We start from the raw sequence: 27,060 nt of genomic DNA, 5'->3' as shown, positions 1-27,060 counted from the left end.
GACGAGTGAGAATCTCTCTCCCTCCCGAACGGTCAGTGTACACCCAACACAAATGCATTCCTGGACTGCGGCGCTTTTATGGCTTTCCTTCACTGTTTGTCTCATTTTTACATTTACACAGTGTTTTATGGACAGCTATTATGGTTACCATGGCAATTCCAACAATTTTACTGCCTCGGCGTGGAAAGCTTTTAGACTGCAGGCACAAAACAAGGACAGCGACTCGGGCCCAAAGCACTCCATAATACACCTTTTAATAACTCGACCCTAACCGGAAAGAAAGTACACAAAACACAGAGATTTGAGGACAACAAAGCGTACCATTCATACTTGTTCAGGCAGACAACTCCCAATGAACAAGATGTTAAGGCAGTACACAGTCCAAGAGGCATCACCACCAATTTTTTCCCCAAATATCTGCATAATTCAGTGGTTGAGATGTAAACAAAGTCATTCAGAGTGGTCTGACAAAGAATGGCTCTTTGTAGAGAAACTTACTGACTCATTTCTTTACAGTGGTGGTGATAGGAACCAGGGGTCACAACATCTACAACACAAATACAGCCATTTTATTTACTGTCCAAAACTAACAGTGAACCCACACGTGTACTCAGAGTTTTGATGATGGTGAAATAGTGGTACATTAAAAAAATAGATGTTTTCTCTGAGGATTATTTTGCCCTCCGCCATAAATATCTTAAAAATATTTGTTTTAGGCTTAAAGCTTCTCTCAAAACTAATGGAAAACAATACCTGACATCAGGCATCGTACTTGCAATGGTTTTGAGTAATAACTTTCAGTGAGGGGGACTTTAGAGGCATTAAATTCTTCAGACGTCTGGTTCCCATCTCCACCACTGTGAACAATTCTGAGGTTTCTCTACAAAGGAACTTCATTTACAGCTTTTTTTTTGCAATTCGCTTAACAAGACAACATCACACAGCTGCTGAACTGCCCAAAAATCTCAAAACAAGACCAAAGAAAGGCCCACAAGAGACAGGTTTCCGACAGCAGATTCTAATTTGTGGGCTGAATATGCTGCAGCTTGCCCACCGGCTGTCTGTAAACAATGCGTGAGGAGCTTGGTGAAGAACACCGTGAAGAGCCAGGGCTGAGAGCCAGCCGAGACATGGGCGTTCGGCCTGGCCGCGGGGGCTCACGGGGGCAGAGCTGGCCTGCTCATTAGCAGGCCAGGCGACAAGCAACACAACTGGCCCGTGACTGAATCTGCACTAGTGCCACGGCCTGCCTCTCACCGCTTTGCCCAGAGAATGCCCGTCTAGACAAGCACCATCCCACTGGTTATTATGGCCCAGTGCTCGTCAACAAGCGGGCCTATTCAGTGACATCATTGTGTGGCTGTGACCCACAGAGCATGGCGGGGATCTCGCGGCCTGTTAGTAAACATGTTTGTAGTGAGTGTTGCTGTTATGCTGTCTCATAGTTCCCTTCAGACAAACGCTGAAGTGAATGTGGCAACCGCAGTAAATTAGCTGGAGATGGACCGATATGGGAAATGTGGGGCCGATATTCTGATATTTGTGGGCCGGTCAATCTGATATTTTTTTATGTACATATCGGCTGATGATGATAACACCACGTAAACCTTAGATAGTGGGACGGCATCTACCCGGATCAGCATCACACAGAAATATAAAATTAATGTCTTTAGGGTTTTAAATGCAATAAAATAAATATCACAATTGCTGATAGTTTTAGCACAGTAGCTCAGCATGACCTAAACCAGGGGTGTCAAACTCAACCACTAAAAGGGCCAAAAAATTTGTGGGCCAGTTGGGTTTTTATTTCATTTTCACTTAACATTTTGCCACGACCCAAACGGGCCACCGTTTATCCAAAATATGCCACAACTGCAGCAGCAAAATAGGCATTAAAAAACTGTGTTGCAGTGCATGCTGGGGAATGTAGTGCATCTCAGGGTGAAATGGGCTAATAAGAATAGAAATTAAGATCATTTTGCGGGTCAAACAGGACTGGAGCCTGGAGACGAGACAAGGTGTGTGGAGCCAATATAGCTTAGAAAATTATTTCAATGGATTAAGGTACAGTTATGTTCTGACTAAAGGTACTGAGATGTACCCTTGAGGAAATGTTTAGATTTGACTTTTATACGAAACCAACTACATGATACACATTCAATGACCAAAATGTTTAGGAAACTCAGGGCTTCTGAGCTAAAACATCATCATTTTATTAATTTTACTGCATTTGTAACTTCAAAATGCTAATGCAAATTTCATCACAATTTCTACATTTTATAAATGTTTATGTATCAGCATCAGCAGATGTGTGCATAAACAATATTGGATATTAGCATCCAATTCCCACACTGGTGCAGCCCTATGTTCCAGCTTCAAGCCGGCTGCCATGTCTGGTTTAACTACACAATGATTTTCTAAAATAATGTCCATTTTTCAAAGATATATTAGCGCCAGAAACCAAATATAAGAAGCCAATGTGAGATACTTAAACACTCCACACAGTTATGATTTAGGAACGACTCTAATTGGTGGTCATCAGGTTTACTTGTTAGCTACATTAGCCTTGTAGCTCCCGTACAAAACGACAGACACGAATCAAGTCTCGGCTGACTGGCTATATTTTGGGGTAAGAGGAAAAACTGTGGACTTCTGTCTATTCTATTCCTGTAGCAGCGCAGGCTCGGCTTTACTGTTCTACCACTGAGATTTGTGTTAGCGACCCTGTGTGAGATTCTTGGGCTGTTAATAAGTAGGGAGGAGGCGCACGGACAAACATCACAGCCACATTACACCCTCAGGACCTCCTCCAGCCAAAACCCATGAACTGCTGAAAAACAGTTATTTAAGTACTCGAATAAATTCAACAGCCAGAAAGTCAGTTTCTCAAAACAAAAAAAAACCCCAGAACACCGAAATATGAGCGGATACACACTGAGAGACTGAACTTTCAGTTCCGCTATACCAACACAGCGAACACAGACGCTGGATGGGGGGGTACGCAGGAGGGGGAGGAGAAGGAGGAAAGAAAAGCAAACTCAAAGCCAACACACCCATCGAATCGAGCCCCCCTCTGAACACCCCCTAACCTCTTTTCAGGGTCCCCCTTTTGAAAAAGAAAAAAAACGGACATCAATCTTTCCTCTCTCTCCGCTCTCGAGCTTTTCAGGTTCATACAGATTCCCCACTTCTCCACATCTGGAGCTCATTTGTGGGGCTCCTGAAAGTTCAGGTCACTATTAATAACCACAACGAGCCGAGTTCAGGTTCAGCCAAGTGTCTGCGCTACCTCCCTGACTGACATCGCTCTCAGCATTACAAAGCCCACCAATCCAATAAACGCCGTCCGGTGCTGGGCTCGCAAAGGCCGCAGAGCCAAGCGTAAGTGGAAAAGTTCGCCTTGTGATTACTGGAGGCATACAAGGTACGTCACGATGGATATGGACGTCACGGAGGCTTCATCCATATCAAAAGATCATTTTCACAATTACTCAAAATGTAGTCGATCAGCTTTAGTTTTGCATCAAATCTACGATGCTAACGTAGCTAACAAGAAGTTATACGCACTAATCAGCATCAGGGAAAATGGAGACCTGAGTCATCAGAGTTGTTTAAGGATACCTAAACCTCATTTGACACGTATATTTGCCTATTCAACCCACAGCAGGTTAGCTCCGCCCATTTACGATCAAAGCCCGTTTCAGTCCAAACTGCTTTTTGAATGATGTCAAATACAGGGCAGCCAATCACAACAAAGGTCATCTACATACATTCGCCTTAAAGGCATAGAAAAAAAATCAGCCTCTTTAATTCTAAGAGATAAAGGGAGGTTAGAAAATTAATGTGTAAAAAAATGATTTATGGCTGTTTTTGATATATAAACCCAAATAAACATCATAAGTGGACTGCATGAAAAAGAAAAACACAAGAAAAACATACACTGTTGGAAATAAAGGTTCTGTGCAGGTACATTTTTTGTTCTTCAAGGTACAAACAAAGGTACTACAGTGCTTTTAAGGTCTGATTGTGTACCTTAAATAAGTTTTTCATAACCTGATGTTTTAAAACAGAACAATAAAATAACAACTTTCATTTCAGTGGATTATGGTACAGTTATGTTCCCTGACCAAAGGTACTGAGATGTACCCTTGAGGGTCCCACCCCAGTGACAAGATGGGCACTGCCCCAGTGACAGTTTACTACCTTTATTTCTGAGAGTGTAGGACATGGCTGATCGGTCATCTTGGCTGTAGTCAGCCAATACCAGAGACTACAGTGACTGGTGGAGTGAGTTCATGTTGAATGCTAAAATTCGCAAAAATCAGAGGGCGAATAAAACGATGCTGCATTTTTGCCGTCCCAAGAACCGTGTTTGGCGCGCAGGATAACAGTCACACGTGTCTGAGTAAGTTTAGTGATGTCCGAATAAACTGCACGGCCTACAGAAGTACAGAAAGATGACTCGGCCTTATAAACCAAGCAGGTGCAGTGAACAGAATGTGCGCAACGGAATAGCTTTCGTCCTCCTCGGCTTGTGAGAAGAATGAACACAGATCTGTGAGCCCAGATACAGGATAAATAGGCTTGTCCTGTTAGCTTTCTTGCTTGGAGTGAGGCATAGGTTGTTTATAAGACCAGCGAGAATGGGAAAGCTTATTATTCAGCAGAGACCCTATCGACGGGGGCTTTAAAAACGAGCCGCGAGGAGGTGGACGCCAGCGAAGGATTGAGGATAACTCAGCTTTCCACCGTCTGCTGCGTGTTCTAATCTGCTCTTGCATGCACACGCTCCCCACACGGCATTACACACTCATCTGAAGGAGCCATTTATTCCAGCAGCTGAGGACGCGGACCACCAGAGATTTATCTTGAAAAACCACGAACGCCATCACATCCAAATGGAAAACACCTCGGAGAGTGGAAAAGTAAAGTAGTGCTTTAAATAATGAGAGACTGTCTATAAGCTCCTGCTCATCCAAGCACCACTGAATATCTACTTAGCTGCGTTAGGATGAACATCAAGTCAGAGATGAGTGGAGTCCTGCTGGTTTAGGCTGTAATTTCAGGTTAAATATGGGCTGATTTCCAAGGATACAATACACTGGTGAAAAATGGTAGTGCTGGTATAGTGGTACTCAACCAGTGTCAAGACTCCTAACTCCCTATATATATATATACACATATATATATAGACACACACACACACACACACACACACACACACACACATATAGGTATATATTAACTGACATTCAAAGCTAAGAACATTTTTTTTCTTTCTTCTATAAAGTTTTTTCTTTGGAGAAAGAAGGTTTTGTTCCAAAAGCAAAGAAATGTTAGCCACTCAGCTGTAACTACCCTCTATAAGGAGTACAGAATTATTCTTACATTTATTTTCATTTTCACAAATATATTTGGTCTCTACATGTTGCACAACAGTGCCAGCTATCTAGGCGGGCAAAGGCTTATAGCATATTATATAATATTAAGTTGGAAAGGGGATCACTTGGGTGAGTGGACAAGTAAAATTACCCTTAAAAGCTTTTCAAAAAAAAGAAAAAAGTAAATAAAAAGTTTTTCTAAAGGAATCTGACCATCCTGCACTACAAGAGAGGGCAGATCTCACAGCTCTAATCTGCAAGAGTCAACAGACAACTAAGCCCAACCAAAGCACCAAAAACATCCTTTGCCAAATTCCAAACAAATACCAAGATATAAATTTTTGCCTCACATGGCTTTTTTGAAGTTGGATCTGGGTCTAATATTACTATATATGACTGACACAGTTCATCTCACTGAAACCCAGGATTAGGATTTATTGTACCCTAATAAAGTGGCATAGCGGGTTGTTTCATTTATTTATTATATCTTAATCTTCACAATTCTTATTAAACATGTTACTGCAAAAGCAATAGCCTGAATAGAATCTACAGCAGTGCACTCTCAGCTCTGCGACAGGCTGATCTACATTTTCCTTCGAAATAAACCCCAAATGGGGCATCAGTCAGCACTGAACAGGTGGCACTGAGCACCTGTCTAAGATAAGAGAAGTGTGAGTTAATATTAGCCCTCGCCAGAAGTTCATTACAAGCTTATTCACTCACAATTATCTTGGGAGGCAATGCAGACTGTAAGTTAGGAGTAAACAAATGTATTTAAAGGGAAAAAAAAACAAAACACTGAGTATCATTTGGGTTAAGAACATTTGCATACTAGTCATGAAGACGTACAAAGCAAATCATCCGTTTGAACCAAATCTTGACAAAAGTAATTAATTAATTATTTAAAAAATTTACATAATTTGTAAATGCCAGCTGCTCTTATATACACACACACACACACACACACACAGTGACAATGATTTCTTGTACCCTAATAAAGTGGCATAGCAGGTTGTTTGTGTGTGTGTGTACATACATATATATATATATATATATATACATACATATATATATACACACACACACACATACACACACACACACACACACAAGAAATCCTAAACCTGGGTTTCAGTGAGATGAACTGTGTCAATCATATATGCAGTCGTAATATTAGACCCAGATCCAACTTCAAAAAAGCCATGAGAGGCAAAAATGAATATCTTGTCTATGGATGGTTTTGATGCTCTGGTTTGGCTTAAATGTCCGTTGACTCTTGCAGATTGGACCTTTGAGACCTGCTCTCCCTTGTAGTGCTGGATTGTCAGATGGTCAGAAATTTCTATTTACTTTTTTCTTTGAAAAGATCATACATACATACATACATACATACATTATATATATACATACATACATACACACACATACACATATATCTGTTGTCAGAACGAAACCTTGTATGGTTTTGACATAATTTAAAAATATCTACTACCCTTTACATTGTGTGTACATTTCATGATGAATGGACCGAAAGGAAACAGCCCAAAATTACTTGGAAAAACATCTGGTTCCATATACATACACACATATGATACAGATACATACACACATACACATGTATATATTCATACACAACTATTTTAGTCCTCAGCAGGGTTAAAGTCTTGTTTACAGTCTTGAAATCTTCATTAGTTATTATTTTTAGTCTTTTTAGTTTGTTTAAAGACTGGATTAACTGCAGTTTCGTTTACATTTTCTAAAAAAAAGAAGCATTTTAGTTTGTTTTTAAAATGATGCTGAATATTCAATCAAAGTAATTCCAAATTGGACTTGTTTCAGTCCAGTAAGTTCCACAGTTTTAATAATGCTAAATCAGCACAGCAGTAGAAAAGGCCAGGCTACTTCGCTTACTAATCACTCAAAATCATCTCCTGTTTAAGGTTTGACAGAGAAGGAACTCACTTCTAGACCACACTCCATTTTTCATATATTCAGTGCCTACAGTTTTGTTCCAGTAAAACTGTTCAGTTTTAGTTTGCTTTGTAGTGAACACTGTAGTTTTGATTTTGTTTGAGTTTCTATTTTTATTACAGTTCACAAGTTTTTTTCACTGCTAGTTTTCTTTTTTATAACGGTTCTCATTAATGACAAAGCCTTGCAAAGAAGTACAATTAAAGAAAAGGGAACAAGCTTTTTTTGCTACATTACTATCACTGTGCACCTGCTGCAAGACAGTGCTTTTGAACAGGAACCACAGGAACATACAGGCCTAAACTGCCACAGCTACAGCAAGCGATTAAACAGACAACGCACTTATGGGGCTCTGACGTAAACCCTGTGTCGCGAAGTGCGTCAAGTTGGTTGATAGAAGCACTCGGCTGGCGCTTTATCGGCCGGTCTTGAAGAGAAAAAGAGGCCCTGTATCATGCTGGCCTTGAAGAAGCGCTGTGGATTGCAGGCCCACTATTGAAAGGCTTGCAGCAACTAAGAGAAGAGAGAGCTACTGAATATTTTCTGCCCCGAGAGGCGGCGAGGCCTTTATCTGCGGAGAGCTGGCAGTCATTAACCTTGATGTTTTCATATCGAGAGGTGAATAAGAGTGAGCAAGAAAGGGGAGGTTAAACGGCAAGGAACAAAAATCGGAGTCTTTGTGAGCGTCTCTGCGCGAGATACGCCGCTCATTGAAGTGCCTCCTCGGCTGCCGTGAATTGAGCTCTGTTCGACTACAAAGACGGGGGGGTTAGGTGGGGCGCGTCGTGTCAGAGGGTCCCTTTTCAGCACGAACAGATACGGGGAGAGGCGGCAGACGGGCCGAGCGGACAGGTAAAGCAGCGCTTTGCATAAAGCCCGTTTACTCATGCAAACCGCTGTGGCTTTATAACTACTGCGCTTCGCCAGCTCCCCGTTTCCACACGGCCGAGCTTTTATCTTAAGAGCGAGAAAGCTCTCGAAACGCTCTCCCCTTAATGCTCCTGCGCTTTACATAAACACTTCAAGAAGCCGTTCTTCCATGCAAAGCGGCTGATAAAGGAGAGCAGTGCTCAGAGTCAGGAAATCAAACAGGAATCAGATGACCTTGTGCTTTGTGCCTCCGATATCACCTCCCGAAAAATGTGACGGGACCCGAAATGCTTCAGCGCCAGTTCCAGTGCCTTGAGCTTTCCCCTTTTCGCTGAAGCGAGTATTCAGGATCTTATATTTAGCAGACTGACACAGAAACATTTTGTAGCGCTCGCTGGCTTGGCAGTGGCGGTGAGGTGACCTGCCAGGGAGGAGGAGGGGATTGGTTGCGTCTTGGTGCAGCCCAACGCAAACATGATTCATCATTAATGTGGACACCGCGGGCCGTGGAGACTGCAGCCATGTTACCCCCAGGGCCAACCAGAAACGCACAAAGGGGCCCACGCCTTTAACACCCAACTGGTTTCGCATGCGGGCCTAAAACTGAAGAGGATAGTTTCTTGGCCAAAAACTAATCCAGGACTCAAGGAGATTCACAATTTACCGTGCGATTTAATCCAGGATCAGGCTGACTCTGTTTCTGGGAAACCGTCCATATCAATACCAAACAAAATGGGCCATTCATGGGAATGTATAGGCAAATGCTCACAATGTTGTCTATTGTTCAAGCCAGGCATGACTTACAGATTTCTACAACAAAGAGAGCATCACAGGAAATTTCTTCATTAGTAAAAAAAAAAGCCATTCAGAGTGAATTGATGTGAAATGCTTCACTCTAAAGAGCCAGAATTGTTCATAATGGTGGTGATAGGAACCAGAGGCCTGCCTCTAAAAGCTCTCACAGAAAGTTATTACATGAAATGGTTATAAATTCACTACTTCATGTCTGAGACGCTGATATATGGGAGTTTTGAGGTAAGCTTTTGGCCTATTTAAAATTGCAGAGGTGTGCATGTAGGGCATTATAAGGCAAAACAGTCCCCAAAGAAATGTTTTGGGTCCCCACCTGGTTCCTATCATCACCACTGTAAAGAAATCAAGGCAATAAGTTTCTCTACAATAACATTTTTCTTCATCACTCTAAATGACTTTGCTTACATCTCAGCTCCTCAATTCTGCAGAAATGTAAAAAAAATTCCCCTTTTTTGTTCTTCACTTTTTGGTGAAAAGGTGTTTCGGCTACAAAAAGCACTCAAAATCCCCAAAACTTAAAAGTACCACGACACAAAGAAAGCTGAACTAGACTGGACTGTTTCCCAGCAGAGCATAAATACTAAATGGATAAATCTGTGATCGTTAAACGCTGATATCATTCTATTCTGCCACAAAACTGGAGAAGCATTTTACTACAAGCTGGCAGCTGACTTGGAACCGTAAAGCCAAGGTCTGGACGGCTCCATCCATTGTAAGCATTTTAAAGGCAGTCATGCATTTGCAAAACAAGTTCAACAAGAAGCCCCTCCATCTCTGTGCATGGTGCAAACACGTCTCTTCCTGTCTTCCCTGCTCTCTCATTGGCCGTCGCCTGAACCACTCGCTCAGTAACATCGCTGACGATCTCAAACCAAAGGACTCCAGGATGTCTTCAGCAGAAAATATTAAAGGTTTGTAAACGCTGGGAGGCCTCGATCATCGGGGGGCTGAAGATTGAGTCGTTTCCGCTCTCACACTACCAGAACATTTTGCTCTCAACCTAGCAAGTTACTTTCAGATTGTCGGAATTTGGCAGAAAGGCCAAATCGAGGATAAAACGGTGCAGTCTATGCCTGGCTTTAGTGGATTAAACATTCAACTTTAAGGAATAGTTTGGCATAAATATCCAATTTACACTATTTTGACTTGAGGGGAAAACTGCGTACTTTATTTTTTGCATTTTCTGCTTCTTCAAAAAGCCCATATCCAATATTTTTCTTGAGGTCCATTTATAACGTTATGTAACTTCATGGACTAAAAATGTGAAAATTCAAAACGGGCTGCTTTACAGAAGAGTGTCCATATATGGACTGTATGGACTGAGGAGTCATTTTGGAGCTCCAACAATGTTTACATATTACTTGAAGCTCAGTTTTTCGTAAAATGGGCTGTTTAACACCCAGCTTTTTTCTAAAGCAGGCCCACAGGCCAAAAATCAAAATGGATGGTTTCTTGGGCATAAACCAATCATAAATCCTGGAGTAAAAGACTATACAAAGACTATTTACAATGCTATTTTATCCAGGAACAGCCTCGCTCGACTTCTGGGAAACGATTTAGGTCAATAATAAACCCAATGAGTCACTCAAAGATACATATAGGCCACACTTTACAATCCTGTCAATTGTTTAATGTAATGAAGATCCAATTTAACCACCTAAACAATCCACATTCACATTTCCAGGGGAGCTTTTCCCGTTTCTCCACCCAGGGCCATCATGTAGCGCTAGAAGGCTGCCTCAGGACGGCCAGTGCTCGAACAGGCCCAGACCAGGACGCTCTAATTAAACATGACACGCGAGCAAAACCCACCCAATAAAGAGGCCAACCGGCCCCTGAAACATTTAACGCCCCCACTGACGAAAAAGGAGCAGCCTGCCCCGAACATTCTCCTTTAAAACACAAATCGATAAGAGTGCACTGCACACTCTAATTCCCCACACTGAATTAGGAATGAAGCCAGAAAGGAGGGGAGGACGAGGGGAAAGGAGGTGAAGGCAGAAAAACGAAACGTGGTGCTGGCCTCATTCGTTCACTCAGGAAGTCTGGAACAGAGAGCGGGCATTAGTATGGAAAGCGCTAGAACCAGGAGGCATTAATAAGTCTCAGAGATAACGAGACCCATCGCCCTCTTGGTTCCGGAAATAGCTCGGTAGCTGAAGGCCACAGTGTGGTTTTAGGAGGGGGTAAGAGGGGTGGGGCGGATGTGGGTACAGTATTTAACAGGAAATATCGAAACAGATGCAGATCTGCAGATCCACCCGCTCGCTGCCTGGGCCAGTGGAGCAACACTGAAACCCCTGACTACGGCCTCCAGGAGTGGGGCTAGTAATTCATTAAAGACCTGTTTGTTTCCTATACAATGCCTGTCAAACAACACGCCTTCTGTTGAAGTGTGAATTTATCTGCTGTTATTTTTCAGGTACTAGCTAAACAGCTTTGGTAGGTTTCGGCAACGCTCAGGTGCATCAGTTCAAATATTACAAATACTTACAGAATACTTACAATATAAAGCTGTAACGATTCACAAAATTCACAATTCAGTCCGATCCGATACAACAGAGGCTCAATTTAGTTTTGCAAAAACATAGAGAGCCTGGAAATCTGGCCTCAAATACATTAATGTTCACATTTCTAGTTTATTAGAGCATTCAACATTATAAAAGTGACATATTTGAGACTTTAGAGTGGTATGGCACTGTGGCTAGAAAAAAAAACAAAAAAAAAAAACAGGAAATAGCATCTTAGCTTAACAACCACAGCATTCAATTGTTTTAACAGTTTTCTTCCAGTCCCACTGACTGACCGTGTATGCAGTTGAGGGTTCACAGCAGAGGCTTGGGCCATTCTGACGATATGATCTCTCGCACTTGCTAATTAAGTTAGACGATTTAAACGTTTAAAAACTGCACCGTCTGAAGCTTTAAGACGCGCAAAAGCGATCAGATTTATCACGTTTAGCATGTTCTCTTCTCATGTGTCGTCTATCAGTCCAAATATGTTAGTGTGGCTTCAGAACATTTGGATGCAGCACTTTTATTTTTGGTCATGCTTGTTAAACTTGATAGAGGCTTAATAAAGCCAAACTGCAGTGTTCTTCACACAGAACGCCTCGTGAAACTGACGAGGGCTTGAACAACTTAGACACTGTAGTCTCATCAAAATATTAATAAAAAACAAAAAAGACAAAGCTTATTGTCTTTACTAGCAAAATAATAATAATAATAATAATAATAATAATAGGCGATGTTAACACTAAAGAAAAGCTACAAAGGCTGATACGGTAAGCTTTAACCATAAGCTTTCACTATTTTAATTACAGGCTGTATTAAATCTACAGCAAAAACTATCAAACTATACTAAGACCTACCAAACCAGAGGACGAACGAAAGTATTTTTGAGATTTTCAGAGTAAAAACTCAAGCATGTTTATTCTCTGTGATAGAGGCCGACTTATGTGTGGTCTTACCACATAACCTGCCATGCTGAAAGAGTTATGGGAGAAAGGGCTGCAGTAAGAAGTGGCTTCTCGGTCAGTATTCCTAGCTCTTTGTTCCTAACGCATGCCCACGCTGGTGGCACAGTAAAAGCGGAAAGCCCATTTTAAAGCCCAAGTTAAGATGCTAGTCCTAATCTATTGCACTAGCCTCAAACTAATATTATAAATAAAAAAAGTGTCTGATTTTAAGGCAAAAAGGATGCATTTTTTTCCTAAAAGACAGACTTGCCTCACTGTGGGCTCGCTTATTGCATTGTTATTACAACTCATGCAATATGAGCAGTATTAAAATGAGTAATTTACTTGCCTCCATCTGTTGGACGCACGGTTTGATGACTTAAGAGCCTCGTCTAAACTGCTACACCCTAGTGTGATACTGTTTTCTCACCCATAAGACTTTAATATCGCTGCTGTTAGAACAAATAACCACATATCCCCATTTTTGTCGTTTTTCAGTTTTTGACATAATTTGAAAATGTCTGTTGCTCTTTACATTGTGTGCAAATTTCATGATAATGGACCAAAAGAAACGGCCCAAAATGACTTGGAAAAGATTCTGCTTCCATTGACTTACATTAAAAAAGTCATTTTTTTCCATCTCCTGTAAAGTTATTTTGAAAATATGAGGTTTTCTTCCAACAATAGCGATATGTTAAGTTATTGCAAACTGACAAGGAAAACATGCTCATTTGTAGCGTTAAAGCATTCTGAAGAGCAAGGTGTACCCAAACTTTGGCAGTGTTGCTTGCCACATGGGTTATCTTGTTGAGGCAGCCTGACTCTGTGCGCTCCGAGACCAGTAAGTCACGACGTGAACTATTACCAGACATCGGGATCATAATTCAATACTTGAGCAGAGAGGTAGCAAACCCGAGGTTTGATGGGACCGAGATCCTGGCTCAGTTCTGACTCATGTGCTTAAAGAGCAAATGGGAAAGTGGGGGCAGGGGGTGTGTGTGTGTGTGTGGGGGGGGGCTCCCGTTAAGCAGGAGCTGAACAGTCTTCGCCCCACAGCTCTTGATTCCCAGGCACTTTAGATTCCTTCATCCCCCCCTCCTCAAACCACTTCCAGATGTGGCAGCAGCTGCACAGAAGCAGGAAAAGAATACGTAGCCGCTCCATGTCATTTGCTATTCTCTTCAACAAAACACACCAAAACAACCCCGCAAAAACGTCTGCCAACGACAACCAGCGCTGACTCGGACTCCTTTATGAGCGGCCAACTCCAAATCAACGGCTATGAAAACTTCAGCACTTCGCGAGGAGCTCATAACCGAACTACCACTGATGGCAAAACGACAAACTGCACTGTCTCAGCCAAGTTTAAAAAAAGATAATTATAATAGGGGGAAAGGAATGACGGGAAAAGCGCAGGACGACCCCGTCACCTGTAACAGCTGACTCGACTTGCACACCTATTAGAAGATGAAAGGTACTGGGCAAAGGGGAGGAAAAAAAGACCACGGGAAAATTGACCTCCGCAGCTCCCGAGTGCCTGAGTAAGTGTTTTCGCAAAGCCGCTGAACATGTCTAGCCGTGGCTCAAAGCCTGGTAATTGGGCCAACGTTGTTCAACGGAGTGTGACCCATCTGGGGTGGCCACAACGAAAGCCAAAAAAAGGAAAGGAAGAGAGACGTAGAGCGTAGAGTCAAAATCCGAGTAAGCTTAAGTGACGTCCTTCTTATTTTCTCACTCTGAAACGTGACAGTTTTGCTCATATCTGCGAGTTTCAATGCATGTTATTTTGTACTGAGCTACTTCGACTCATGAGTGCTTCAACATGAACAGGTTGCCAAGGATGTTAAGGACAGGAATGAGCAAGGAGACTCTAGATGACGTTAGCCGGGATCAGAAACAGTGAAAATATTTTTGTCTGACAAACCAACATGTTGGCACATCCACCACTGAGGAGAAAAGGCCTTGCGAAGAAGACGAGACCTGATCAGCATCTGATGCACCGGTTAGCTGTGGTGTGAGCTTAGTAGCTCATCTGAAGAGGCAGCCTCTGCTACTCGTCCGACACAAAAGCCAAACCATTTCTGGGTTATTTTCAATAAAAAAAAAAATATTTCAATTGTATTTAAATGTATTCCTCTGTGGGCTGCTAAGCTATTCTGCTACTGAGTTTTCTCGTCTTCTAACATCAGTTTTGTGGCCTAAAAAAGTAAGGCAGAAATTTAACGTACTCAGCTCAAGTATGTGCGCTGCAAATGCACATGTACAGCCTTACATTCTTACGGTAAAGTGACGGTTAAGATACTCTATGCTCCAGAGGGCGACAGAGGACAAATGTGAGCATTTGTAAACAGGATCTACTGTTATTTTGACTATATACACACACACACACACACACGCACGCATACATATTTTGACATACTGTTTATGGTAAACATCAAAACAGAATTCACACATCCCTAATATAAAGCTATACTACACTGGAAAAAAGGCTTTTGGTTGTGCTTTGTCAAGTTCCTTATGGAACCCATCTCATTCCACCACTGAGATGTTCCTTATTAGGGGATTGGGCAGAACAACAGCACTTGCCTACATACACAACTCTCAACCGGCCAAAAAAGACAATAAAAGACAACTTCACAACCGCCCAGGTTAAATCCTGTAAACGTAATAAACTTCGGCCCGACCCAGCAATAACACCCTCTGTGAGGGAGCTCGGCGGCTGACCGCGTTAAGCACATACACCGTCCATGTGGAAGACTCCTCAGAGGTGGACGAGGCTAAAAGCCCTCACGGCTTCAATGCTGTGAGTCAGCAGAGGAGGACAAGGAACGGAGGGGGCCGAGGGGTCAGATGGCTGTCTGGACTCCTGCACCAACTTGAGTTTCTGCACTGAAGACTTTTCTATATTTAGATAAAGCAGTGGGGCGGGGGGTGGGGGGTGGGGGGGGGGTTGAAAGGCAGCCGGTTTATTCATCAAGCTGTGGAGTCCACTCAAACCTTCCCCCGTCACACGTTTAGAGCAGGATGACTCAGCCTCAGGTGTTTGGACGCCGCAGCGAGGGCTAGGGGAAGACAGAAGAGGAAATACAGCACATAGGGGACGAAGCACATGGCCAGCACACTCCAAATGTCTACCATCGCTGCGGGGACAGATGCACTCAGAGGATCCAATGAGTCAATGGAACGTCTATGCATCATTTCAAGGAGGCTCCAGGGATGCATCACACCAAATAAAACCAGCAATAAATAGACCTGAAGTGGATATTTGGCTATTTTTCACGTAAAAAATGCTTTTACGAAGTGAAAGATAGTTTTGAAGGCAACAACAAGTATGCATTTATCATATTCTAGATACTGAACACAGAGGCAATCTTACACAACCTGTATTTAAAGGAATTGTTGTGCAAAAAATGTAATTTACAATTATACAATTGTCCACTCCCCCCACATGCAGTTGACCAGCCAAAGCATGTTTGGAGCCCAAATTTACTTTCTCTATTTTAGAACTGGAGCCACTGGGCAACCATTGTGAATGCTTGAACTGAATAGTCACCCATCCAGGTCTTCATTAAGGTCATGCAGACCTGTCAATGCGGTTTAGGACACAATATAACTTACTGTAAGCTATAAAAATAAACAAAGCTGCGTCATCCACTTTACACAACAACAGGGTCTGTATTCACAAACCACCTCAGGAGCAGAAGTGCTTATCTAGAGTCAATATTTGTGACAATGACCAGACTAAACACACAAAAACCTGATCCAAGATCAGTCCTGCTTTGTGACAACAAGTCACAGTGATTAAATATCTAATTTTTATAATTCACTAAGTTATACTGAGCTTTAAACCACATCGACAAGTCTGTGTGACCTTCATGAGGACCTGGAGGCAGTTTGAGAGAAGTTGTATATTTAAGGATGTATATTTTTTTTTAAACAGAAATAATTTGGGCTATTTGGACGACTATTGAGTTCTACTGTTTGTTAGCAAAGCTGTAACTGCAGGTTTGAACTAAGGAAGCATTTGGACTCCAAACATGTCTTAGCTGATCGACTACATCTGGGGTGAGTGGGAAACTGAGTATATCCAAACAATTCCTTCAAAATGAAGACAGAGTAAAGTACAAACTAAAACAGCAGTGCAGCTGGTGGAACAGCAGTCCCTTCTGTCGCTGATCCAGGAGTTGCTCTAGAGTCCCAGGGTAGAGACGGTGGCGCATGACGCAACCCCATCAGTCCTACACACCGTGTAGCAACAGAGGGGTAAAAATATCAGTGGACTGCTAACACCCGAGCTCATAAATATAACCCCTGATACTCTTGTGGATAATGGCAAGGCAGCCAAGGTGCAATTCAAACGCTTGAGATACTGTATCTCCCCTGAAGGAACAGATGCAGAGGTCTGTTTCCACTGATATGGATGTTGCCATTCATTTAGCATATCATTTTTTCCCTCATTATTCCGGGGTGACATGGAACTTTGCAAAGTCTATGCTGAGTTCTTCCTTCACTGATCAGGCATAACATTATGACCACCTCCTTGTTTTTACGCTCATTGTCCATTTTTTAGCTCCACTTACTATATAGGTGCACTTTGTAGTTCTACAGTTACAGACTGTAGTCCATCTGTTTCTCTGAATACTTTGTTAGCCACCTTTTACCCTGTTCTTCAGTGGTCAGGACCCCCATGGACCCTCACAGAGCAGGTACTATTTGGGTGGTGGATCATTCTCAGCACTGCAGTAACACTGACGAGGTGGTGGTGTGTTAGTGTGTGTTGTGCTGGTGTGAGTGGATCAGACACAGCAGTGCTGCTGGAGTTTTTAAACACTGTGTCCACTCACTGTCCACTCTATTAGACACTCGTACCTTGTCAGTCCACCTTGTAGATGTAAAGTCAGAGACGACAGCTCATCTGCTGCTGCACAGTTTGTGTTGGTCATCCTCTAGTCCTTCATCAGTGGTCACAGGACGCTGCCCACAAGACGCTGTTGGCTGGATATTTTTGGTTAGAGGACTATTCTCAGTCCAGCAGCGACACTGAGGTGTTTAAAAACTCCAGCAGCACTGCTGTGTCTGATCCACTCAGACCAGCACAACACTCACTCACACCTCACCACCACGTCAGTGTTACTGCAGTGCTGAGAATCATCCACCACCCAAATAGTACCTGCTCTGTGAGGGTCCATGGGGGTCCTGACCACTGAAGAACAGGGTAAAAGGTGGCTAACAAAGTATGCAGAGAAACAGATGGACTACAGTCTGTAATTGTAGAACTACAAAGTGCACCTATATAGTAAGCGGAGCTGATAAAATGGACAATGAGCGTAGAAACAAGGAGGTGGTCATAATGTTATGCCTGATCGGTGTATCAGCATGTGGGTGGCAGGTGTCTTCATTGGTGGTATCTAAGGACTATGGATAGTTTTTATGCAAGGCTTTATTCCTCCAACAGTGATATAACATTAAAACATCTGATCCAGCCAGTCAAGGCCATCTGAAGAAACTTATCAGAGCAGGTCTGGCAGATTTTGGTTGGAACAGGACGCCGCAGGAAGGCAGATCTTAAGGACCAGAGCTGGTGACCGATGATCTAAAGGCATGTCTGGTATAAGAGCCAATAGAACTGTAAAGTGTTGACAAAATTACATTAAATCAGATGGTTGAAGAGACCAAAGCACAGCTTTTAACAATACTAATTTTAGCCTGATTCAACTTAAACATAGCAAGAATGCCTATATTTTGTGGTCCTTTGAACATCACATATAAAAATACTACATTTTTTTTGGGTTGTAGGCAAGAAATATGACAAAGTAACGTGGTGTGATATTTAGTCTACAAACACACAGTTAGGCCTTCACGTCAGCGTGATATCTGCTGCCTAAACCGAGCGTGTAAATGAGTGTCGCAGGATTACTTCGATGGAGACTTAGCTCAAATGGAGCCAGCTGCCAAATGCTCTTTCCGCAGTGATCCACGGCAGATAAATCGGGTGACATTTTCACATGGAAACTTTGTGTTCTTTGCAAATATCTGAAGTTATTGCAAAAACGCTAAACGGGGAAAGAAAATATCCCATAAATCCCACAAATCAAGCCCATCTGTGCACAATCAATGGCTCGCAGGATTATAAAGCATTTAAGCACGGCTCATAAACCTCAGCCTTTTGGAAGCTGGAACAGACAATCCCTGATGGAAGTGTCTGAGTATTTGTCTCAGTGTACAAATCCTATTCTAAATCCTACAACGGAATGCTGTTTAGAGTTACCATCGCAAACCCCACCTTATTATGGAAGACGGACAGAGGGAAGAACGCGTCGAGCGAAATGCGGCGCGTTTTAACGAGGTTACGTCGCAGGACAGGAGCTTACATGCCTCGCTCTTTTTGTGGGCTGCGACAGAAGCTTCTGAAGACTCATGTACCACAAAAATGATCCTGTCATATGGTGAAGACGAGCTGCTATAACCCTTAAAGGCTGCACTGTCAGCAATAACAAAAGCATGCTGTAATTTAACAATCACATCTCACTGAAACAAAAGGGCAGCTTCAAAACTTGAGATATTTTGTAAGGATTTCAATTTGGTACGAAGTAATTTAAGGCTTGTGAATGCCAGTCGTTCATATTAAACCACTGATGTCAGAACGCAGTCCACACAGAATGTAAAGCAAATTAATTCTTTATGTAATTAATTGTGCAAATAAGCAAACAAATAATACAGGAAAAAAGGCTTCTAAGGGTTAAAGAGGGCAGCACTTTATTTGCAGCGCCATCAAAGTGCAGCGGAGTGCAGAGACAGCAGAGCCCACGGGCCGAGATGAAGGGAGCCGAAATGAAGTCGCCACATCTGAGAGACTTCGGCTCACGACGGAGGAGCCCCCGCATGTGAGGCCGACGACTCCCGTGACCTCCGGTGACGTAGCGCTGCCCCCCTCCCCACCAGCACAGCACAGCACATTGAGACGTGACCAGAAAGCCTTTCAGTGAGCGAGGCTAGAGTCATTGGTCATAACTGCATGACTGAATACAGGGGTGGGCAATATTATGATACGTTACTGCTATGGTGATAAATTACATCAGGATATCTTGTATCTCCATTTTTGTCATTTCATTTTTGACATAATTTGAAAGTGCCTGTTACTCTTTACATTGTGTGTAAATTTCATGATGAATGGACCAAAAGAAATGACCCTAAAATGACTTGGGAAAACATCTGGTTCCATTGACTTACATTAAAATTAAAGTAGGTTTTTTTGCTTCTCCTGTAAAGTTACAATTTTGGAGATATGAGGTTTTCTTCCAACAGCATCATTAGCTTCTTCTGAGTATAATCAGTTAACATCAGCACTTTTATAACAAAAGAGAAGAGAGAGCATAGTTTGATGGTGGTCCTGTTTAATTCCATGTAAAATGTTGAATTAAAATCACTGTATTTACGGTTATCATATTACATCATAAAATGCTTTTCCAAGCATACATCATCAGTCTGACAATCTGCAGATTTCTCACAAAGAAAGCATTATCAGTCTTTTTAATTCAGTCTGATTAATTAAGTACCATACTGTACTATTTTCATAGAACCACAGGTTCTTTTTTGTTCCAGTTTATGGGGTTGAATATTGTGCTGTAATACTTTAAAAGTTGCCAGGCATTACTTTTATTTTCAAAGTTATCTTTCAACACAGTCAAAGGTGGATGACATTATGGAGCAAAGAAAAATAAACAAATGGGAAAAAAAAAAACACCTCTGAATTTTAAAATGCATATCATGCATCAACAAATTGCCTTGAAGTATCGTGATGTATTTCAGCCTTATTGCCCACCTCTATGTGGCGCTCCAGGTGCATCATGCTGACTTAACCCACGCTTATAGGGAATTCCATAAATCAGGATTTCTCAGTTAGCCAGATAACTTAAGCCCAAAGATGAGGACTGTCCAATGGGAATGTCCCTCAGCTCTTCTCCTATTGGACAGGCTTGAATGTGTGCTTAAGTTATCCAGCTAAACTGAGAAATCCTGCTTTGAGGAATTACCCCACAGCTGCCTATAAGTGCCAATGTTTTCCAACTTTGCTCAGAAGTTTTAGGAAACTGTTCACAGATCGCCCTCGCTAGGTAAAGTAGTACGGCCTCTGATGCCACTACAGCCACGTCCTTCAGTGCAGAACAGGCATAATTCAAAACTCCGCAAATTCACCATATTTTACAGACCACAGTTCATCTCCATATGGCCTTGAATAAAACACGGAACTTGCTTTTCAAACATCAACTACAGATTTCCATCTCAAAATGATTACAATCACAACTTAGGCATGTTGCAGTGACGCATTTGAAATGTCCTCGCTGTGCCACGCACAGGGCGTACAAGCATGGCTTCAAATCACATAACGCCTGATGACGCTGAGGACAGCTCTGCCACAGAACCATGTCAAAACATGGCATCCCTTGTGCAACTTGATGCTTTTGATGGTGTGGGGGGGGGTGTTTCAGTTATCTGTGCAGCCACAATACAGGTTTAAATCATTTAGTGAGTCTATTTACCAAACAGAACACAGATTATATAAGTATGAGGACGAAATACAGTGAAAAATAAGGCCTTGAGATTCAAACGATCAAAAATATCTTCACAACCGTGATCATTTCTGCCGTTCTGTTGAAAGTGATGACATAAAGACTATAAAGGCAGAATGTGATTGTCATGTCACCATATTTAACAAAGCACATTGCTCAAAAGGAGCAAACTGCTTGTGGGTATATTTCGGTTTTTCCACCTGAATTTACAGGCCCAAATCATAAGGCAAATTATTCAGTAACTGCATTAAATAAATTTAAAGGTTTTGTTTGTTTGTTTTTTTTTGTAAAAGCTCCCATCAGATTAACAGAAAATGTTTTATGATCATAAACATAATGCTATATGCTTACAATTTACTGCTGAAAGTCAAAAATCTTACAAGCTTTGTATTTTTTTATAAAAATTATTTTTTATAAAAAATTTTTACAAAGCACATCACTGAAGAGACGCCATCTGAGATCCAGTTTATAGCCCAGATTTGTGCAAAAAGTGGGTCGACCTTCAGTAGACAAAAAACTGTGAGTTCAGCTTCTTTTATTATAAGGGTTTAAAATTACATCACCCATCTATTTGACTGGAAAAAAGACAGTTACAGCTCTCATACGACACCCACCTTTTGAATGTACCTTATGAAATACGAAAGTTATGAAGTAAAGAATATGATGAAGTGTGTTTTGGAACCACCGGTGGTTCCACGAAGTTAAGAGGTAAATACTACACATTTAAAAGGTGCTTCTGGCTCTTTTAGCTGGACTAGCCTTGAAAGCCTTTTTAAAAGACCATCTGAGAAACTAGGAAAATAAACATTTGCTTACATAAAGACTGAGGCAAAGATCTGCCAAGCATTTCTCTAAATAATGCAGATTTCTAAACAAACACGGCCAGTTAGGCGGAACTGATTAAGAATGAGTCAATAGCAAGAAAAAAAAAAAAATTTCCCCAGAATGGTTAGCTTTTCATCTGTTTGCAGTAACGTGTTCCATGTTTGCATTTATGGCTGCAATCTTCACTTAACAAGCGACAGCGGCAGATACGCATTAAAGATTTATTGTCAAAGGAAAATAGACCACAAAAACTTTGCTTCTACCAAAAAAGTCGCCGATATTCTCAAAAATTTTGTAGCAACAGAGCTTTTAAAAAACGAGAGACTCATTGGCTCCGAGTTACTCACTGGCCCCGTCTTCTGGACAAAAATGACGGGCAGCTCTAATCATCATAACTTTGCGAGTAGAAATAATGTCAATTTTACAGCTCTGTTTATGAAATAAACACTATAAATGAAGTGCTGTGAGTTCCTCAGCATACAGTAGACAGCATGTAATGCCATCTGTCTTAAAGATCAATAGTGAAGCAGCCTGCCTTCTGATATGAGAGGTAACAAGATTGTAAAGTGACTTGACAAGACCGAGTGCTCTAGATTGTGGTTTAAGATTCTGCTCAAATGGCAATTCTCCAAGAACCATTCTGTGGGAGGCAAAGTAAATAAGTTGTCATCAATAATAGACAGCGAGTGTTCAGCTCCGGCTGGTTCCTATCCTCCAGACATGCTCGGCGGCCTCCGCGGGCTCAGATTCACTGTCTTGACTAATAGCTTTTGATAGGCCTTTGCAATAATTACCGAGGGGCCCTTATCGCAAACTTATGCGATGCATATTTCATGTCATGGCTGCACGTTGGCAGCCAATCTCTGAAAGCATGATTGGAAACAAATTTGCCCCAGTTACAAAAAAAAGGGGGGGGGGGTGTACAAAGCGCAATCGTGCTACTGGATTCTTTAAAACACTGAATCGAAAAGGACAGCACGGAAAGATCAGCCAAATTCAAAAGCCTACAGCTTTACGACTGAGATTGCGCATCTCTGCGCCACTTTCCCTGAAGCGGCTGCGCTGAAACAACAGTACATTAGACAGCACGAGAAAACCTGTCCATCCAAAAAGTCGTGTAGTCTAATTTAGAGCTTATGTCTTTACTTCATGTCCCAACACGGCCTACAAAGGGCTGCAACGAAGTACGTAGGCGTCAAGGATTAGGCTGTCTAGCCTAGACCTCATTTAAGAATTGACATGTGCAAAACATACTGCTTCATATATGCATATCCAAAAACATCCAGACACCCAATAAATAAAACAGGAGCAGCCACATATGAGCCTGAGGTCACCATGTCAAATGCCAAGCGTCAGCCAGTGGGGTATAAAGCCCCCCAGCGTTGGGCTGTGGAGCGGCAGAACTGTGTTCTCTGGAGGAATGGAGCTCCATCCAATAGCTGACCTTACTAATCCTCTTGTGGCTTAATGCAGTGAAACCCTCACAACAATGTTCCAACATCCAGTGTAAAGCCTTCCCAGAAGAGTAAAGGCTGTTACTGTAGCAAATGAGGACAAACTCCCCATCAATACCCTTCATTTTAGAAGAAACGCTGGATAAGCAGGTGTCCACAAACTTTGACATACTCCACTGTAGGAGCACAAGACTGCAAGCAGCAACTCAATGTCATGTGCCATCAACCCTAATATAGCTCTCTGCCCATTTTGGAGAGCTACACTGGTCTTGGATCAATACAGGCTACTACAAAAACAAAATGACGTGAACGTCTGCTTGAAAAAAGTCCCATGAGAGGCTCCAACATTGACAGACACTGTAAAACACGAAGCTACTGAACCCACAAAGTCAGCAACAAGGACACTTGTTAGATTTCACACAGTCATGCTGAAAAAAAGAGGAATTCCACTGACTTTTTCCAAAACTTCTGCAAATTTTAGTTGTTAAGACAGTCATTCAGAGTGGTTTGGTGTGAAATGTTCCTTTTTAGGGAAACTTGCAGAGTCAGAACTGTTCACAACAGTGGTGATAGGAACCAAATGTCCAAAACAAAGTTATTACAGGAAATGTTTAAAAATATGCTGCCCTATGCTTGTACATAGCTTCATGGAATTTCTGCGATAAGGCTGTGGAGAACATTTTTAAAAACACATTACTAGCAGAGAGACATGCAACAAATAAGGCAAATGGCAGCCAAAAAAAACTTTTTTCAGGTCTACCACTATTGTACTGTCACCAACATTACAAATAAGACTAACATGTAGGGTCACAGGTCATTTTGGAGAGCAACTAAAGTGGATGTATTTGGTTCCCGTCACCACCATTGCAATGAACCCCGAACTCAGACGGCTTGAAGGATTTGGTTTGATTGAATAAAGTGAATATGAATTAAAATGACCATTCGTTTCGCCTCATTTTAAAACAGGCACTGTCACGTTCGTGTGGGTCTATCAGAAGTGAACAGCGGAGACTCTGAGGGTCAGAACCTTATGTCTTAATCAAGCAACTACAACAACTTTAGGCCACTTAAGATTTCACGTTAAAATGCCAACGATCACACAGTTGACAGAGGAAAAAACTCAAATCATCCATTTTTCTGCATTAAATGAAGACTCATACTCATCGTGGATTTACACGAAATAGCCCAGAGACACGGTGCCTGGACTAATAAGCTAAAATGAAGCACAAAACAAAATTTTTCAGCAGTTAATCCCTGTCGAACCTACACAACATTTGTTTTCTATAATTTAGACACATCTATATAATCTGTCCTCCTCTATCGACATGAAGACTGACTCAGTGATCTAACAGGCAGTAAAAATTTCATACAAGTTATATAAACACAGCTACTACCTATAACGTTACATAAAGGGGAACTCCACCGATTTTTCAAAACTTCTGCATAATGAAATAGTTAGCATAACAATGAACCAGAGTGGTTTGCTTTCCCTCACAGAATGTTTTTACATGAAATGGCTCTGAATATGCTGCTGAATGTGATGTCTGAGACATTGGCTAACAATAGTTTTGTGATAAAGTTTTTGGTCTAAAACTTATTTCACTCAGGTTATTTTAATCAACTTATGGTGTTAGGATTCATGAAGGCAGTTCCAAGGCAAAATAGTCCCCAATGAAAACTTATTTCCACACTGACCACTATTTCACTACCAGCGTTAAACCTAAACACTCAGAAGACACGTGTAGACTCACTGGTGGTTTTGGATAGTAAATAAAATGGCTATTTTTGCGTTGTAGACATGGGAACCAGGGGTCACCATCACCACCACTGTAAAGAGTTCTGAGTCTCTACAATCAACTATTTCACACCAAAACACTCTGAATGACTTTGTTGACATCTTGACGGTTTTATATCGCAGCGATTCTGAAAAATCAGTGAAGTGCCCTTTGAAAACAAAAGCACAGGGACACTTCTGCACGAATCGACTCGTTTTAACCGGACAGAGTTCGTGTGTTATGACAGCTACGTGCTATCTGGCTAGTTAGCTAGCTTAGTTAACTTCACTCAACTTCATTACGGGGGAAAAGCAAGCGAGCTAAAGTTTATTACAGATAACCAAGATAGACGACTGAAAATACAGCAGCCCTAGTGTTGACACTGAGTTATAAGGGTTAAATACAGCAGTTTAAAAATAACTCAAACAAAACTCTGCCCTGACTCTACCCTGACAAAAGACAATGAGTTAGCTACCGTTAGCAAACACGTCAACCCGTTTTCTCCCCCTCAGAAAATCCCCGTCTGACTCCTCAAAGCATTCACAACTGAACAAACGCACTGCTTTGGTGTTTATCTAAAGCAAAACCGACTCCCCAACTATTCAGCGCTCAAAAAGCAGCAGTTTTGGCGTTAGCCGGATCAGTTAGCTCCTTAAACAGAGCTGAGACGTTGAGCTCGCAAACAAGCGCCGTGCTAGCCAGCAAACCCGGCTAATAAACACAAAAAATAAACAAGATAATAAACTTTTCTCTTCCTCAACAAAACACTGTCTACATAACTCACAGAACACCGTCGAAGCAGCTATGGCTAACTGGCTAATAGCATGTTTCAGACGAGGCTGAAGTTCCCATTCGTAGAATTTCCCCGTTCCACCTTAAACGCTGCAGCGGTTACGTTCTAGCGCCCGAGGCGCCAGAACGTAACCGCTGCAGCATTTAAGGTGGAACGGACAAATTCGGAAAAAAGAAGCTAACTTCAGCCTGGTTATGTTTCACTGGGGGTGCTATTAACCGTCACCACAGCGCCACCAACGTAGAAACAACCGCACTTCATCGCCCCCCTCCGTCCTCCCTCCCTCCCCCGAAAAAATAATTCAGCCATAACACAATCATAAACATCCATTACGGGCGACAAAGTTAACATCTCGTCAGGTGAACGTCTTCGCGTAGCACCAAACCTGCTTTAAAAAAGACACAAAATACGCCCAAACTGGCGGCTTTTTCCCCCCGCGGCGGCTGATCGATGGGAATTGAACAAAGAGGATCAATTTCCAATCGAGAGAGAGAGAGACGCTTTAATCGATGCGCGAAGAGGTCGCCGAAAAGCCGGGGATCCCTCCTCCCTCCCCCTGCCAAAACAGAGCCGAAAAGCCCTGCAGAAGAGCACCGGAGCGAGCCCCGCGACCGAGGCGCCGCGGAGCGCCGAGACAAGGCGGAGAGGAGAAAGGCTAACCTGCAGCTGCTGCAAATCAAAGCGCCTCCAATATTGAAACATCGATCCCGCATTGGCCGCCATCTTGAGACATATTGAGACGGAGTGAGAGGCTGATAGAGAGAGAGAGAGACGGAGAGAGGGAGAGAGAGAGAGAGCGAGAGAGAGAGAGAGAGGGGCTGGCTGGAGTAGTTTGGGGAGGGAAGCGGCGAAAACACGGAGCGGAGTTATTGACCACCGCCTTCGCTTATTGAACAGCGACGCGGAATGGAGTTAGCTATCGAACGCCGGAGCTGCTTATACTGTATCGAAGCGGAGTTTATTGAACGCGGCCCGGCGATCAGTTTAACGCGGAAAATGCGGACTGGACTTTTTGTTTTGTTTGTTTTTTTTTTTGCAGGCTCGAAGAGAAATCATGCTTCACACAAATGTGAGTACTTTAAAGAGGGATCATACAGAATCATTTGTTTTTGATACGGTATCGATCGTCTTGCGTTGTTTGATTACTGTGC

At 42.3% G+C, this 27,060-nt stretch overlaps 1 protein-coding gene across 1 annotated transcript in view; it reads right to left on the bottom strand.

The window, feature by feature from the left end:
• cux1b (cut-like homeobox 1b) overlaps positions 1–26,743 on the bottom strand; it is a 232,815-nt gene extending 206,072 nt beyond the window's left edge. Inside the window, exon 1 of the mRNA XM_036556545.1 lies at positions 26,570–26,743. Coding sequence (XP_036412438.1) covers positions 26,570–26,632 — 63 coding nt within the window. The 5' untranslated portion in view covers positions 26,633–26,743. The remainder of the gene's footprint in view (positions 1–26,569) is intronic.
• Positions 26,744–27,060: the final 317 nt, after the last annotated feature.

Source organism: Colossoma macropomum, unplaced genomic scaffold (assembly GCF_904425465.1).
Source record: "Colossoma macropomum unplaced genomic scaffold, Colossoma_macropomum, whole genome shotgun sequence".
NCBI classification, from domain to species: Eukaryota; Metazoa; Chordata; class Actinopteri; order Characiformes; family Serrasalmidae; genus Colossoma; species Colossoma macropomum.
This window is presented reverse-complemented; position numbering and strand designations above follow the sequence as displayed.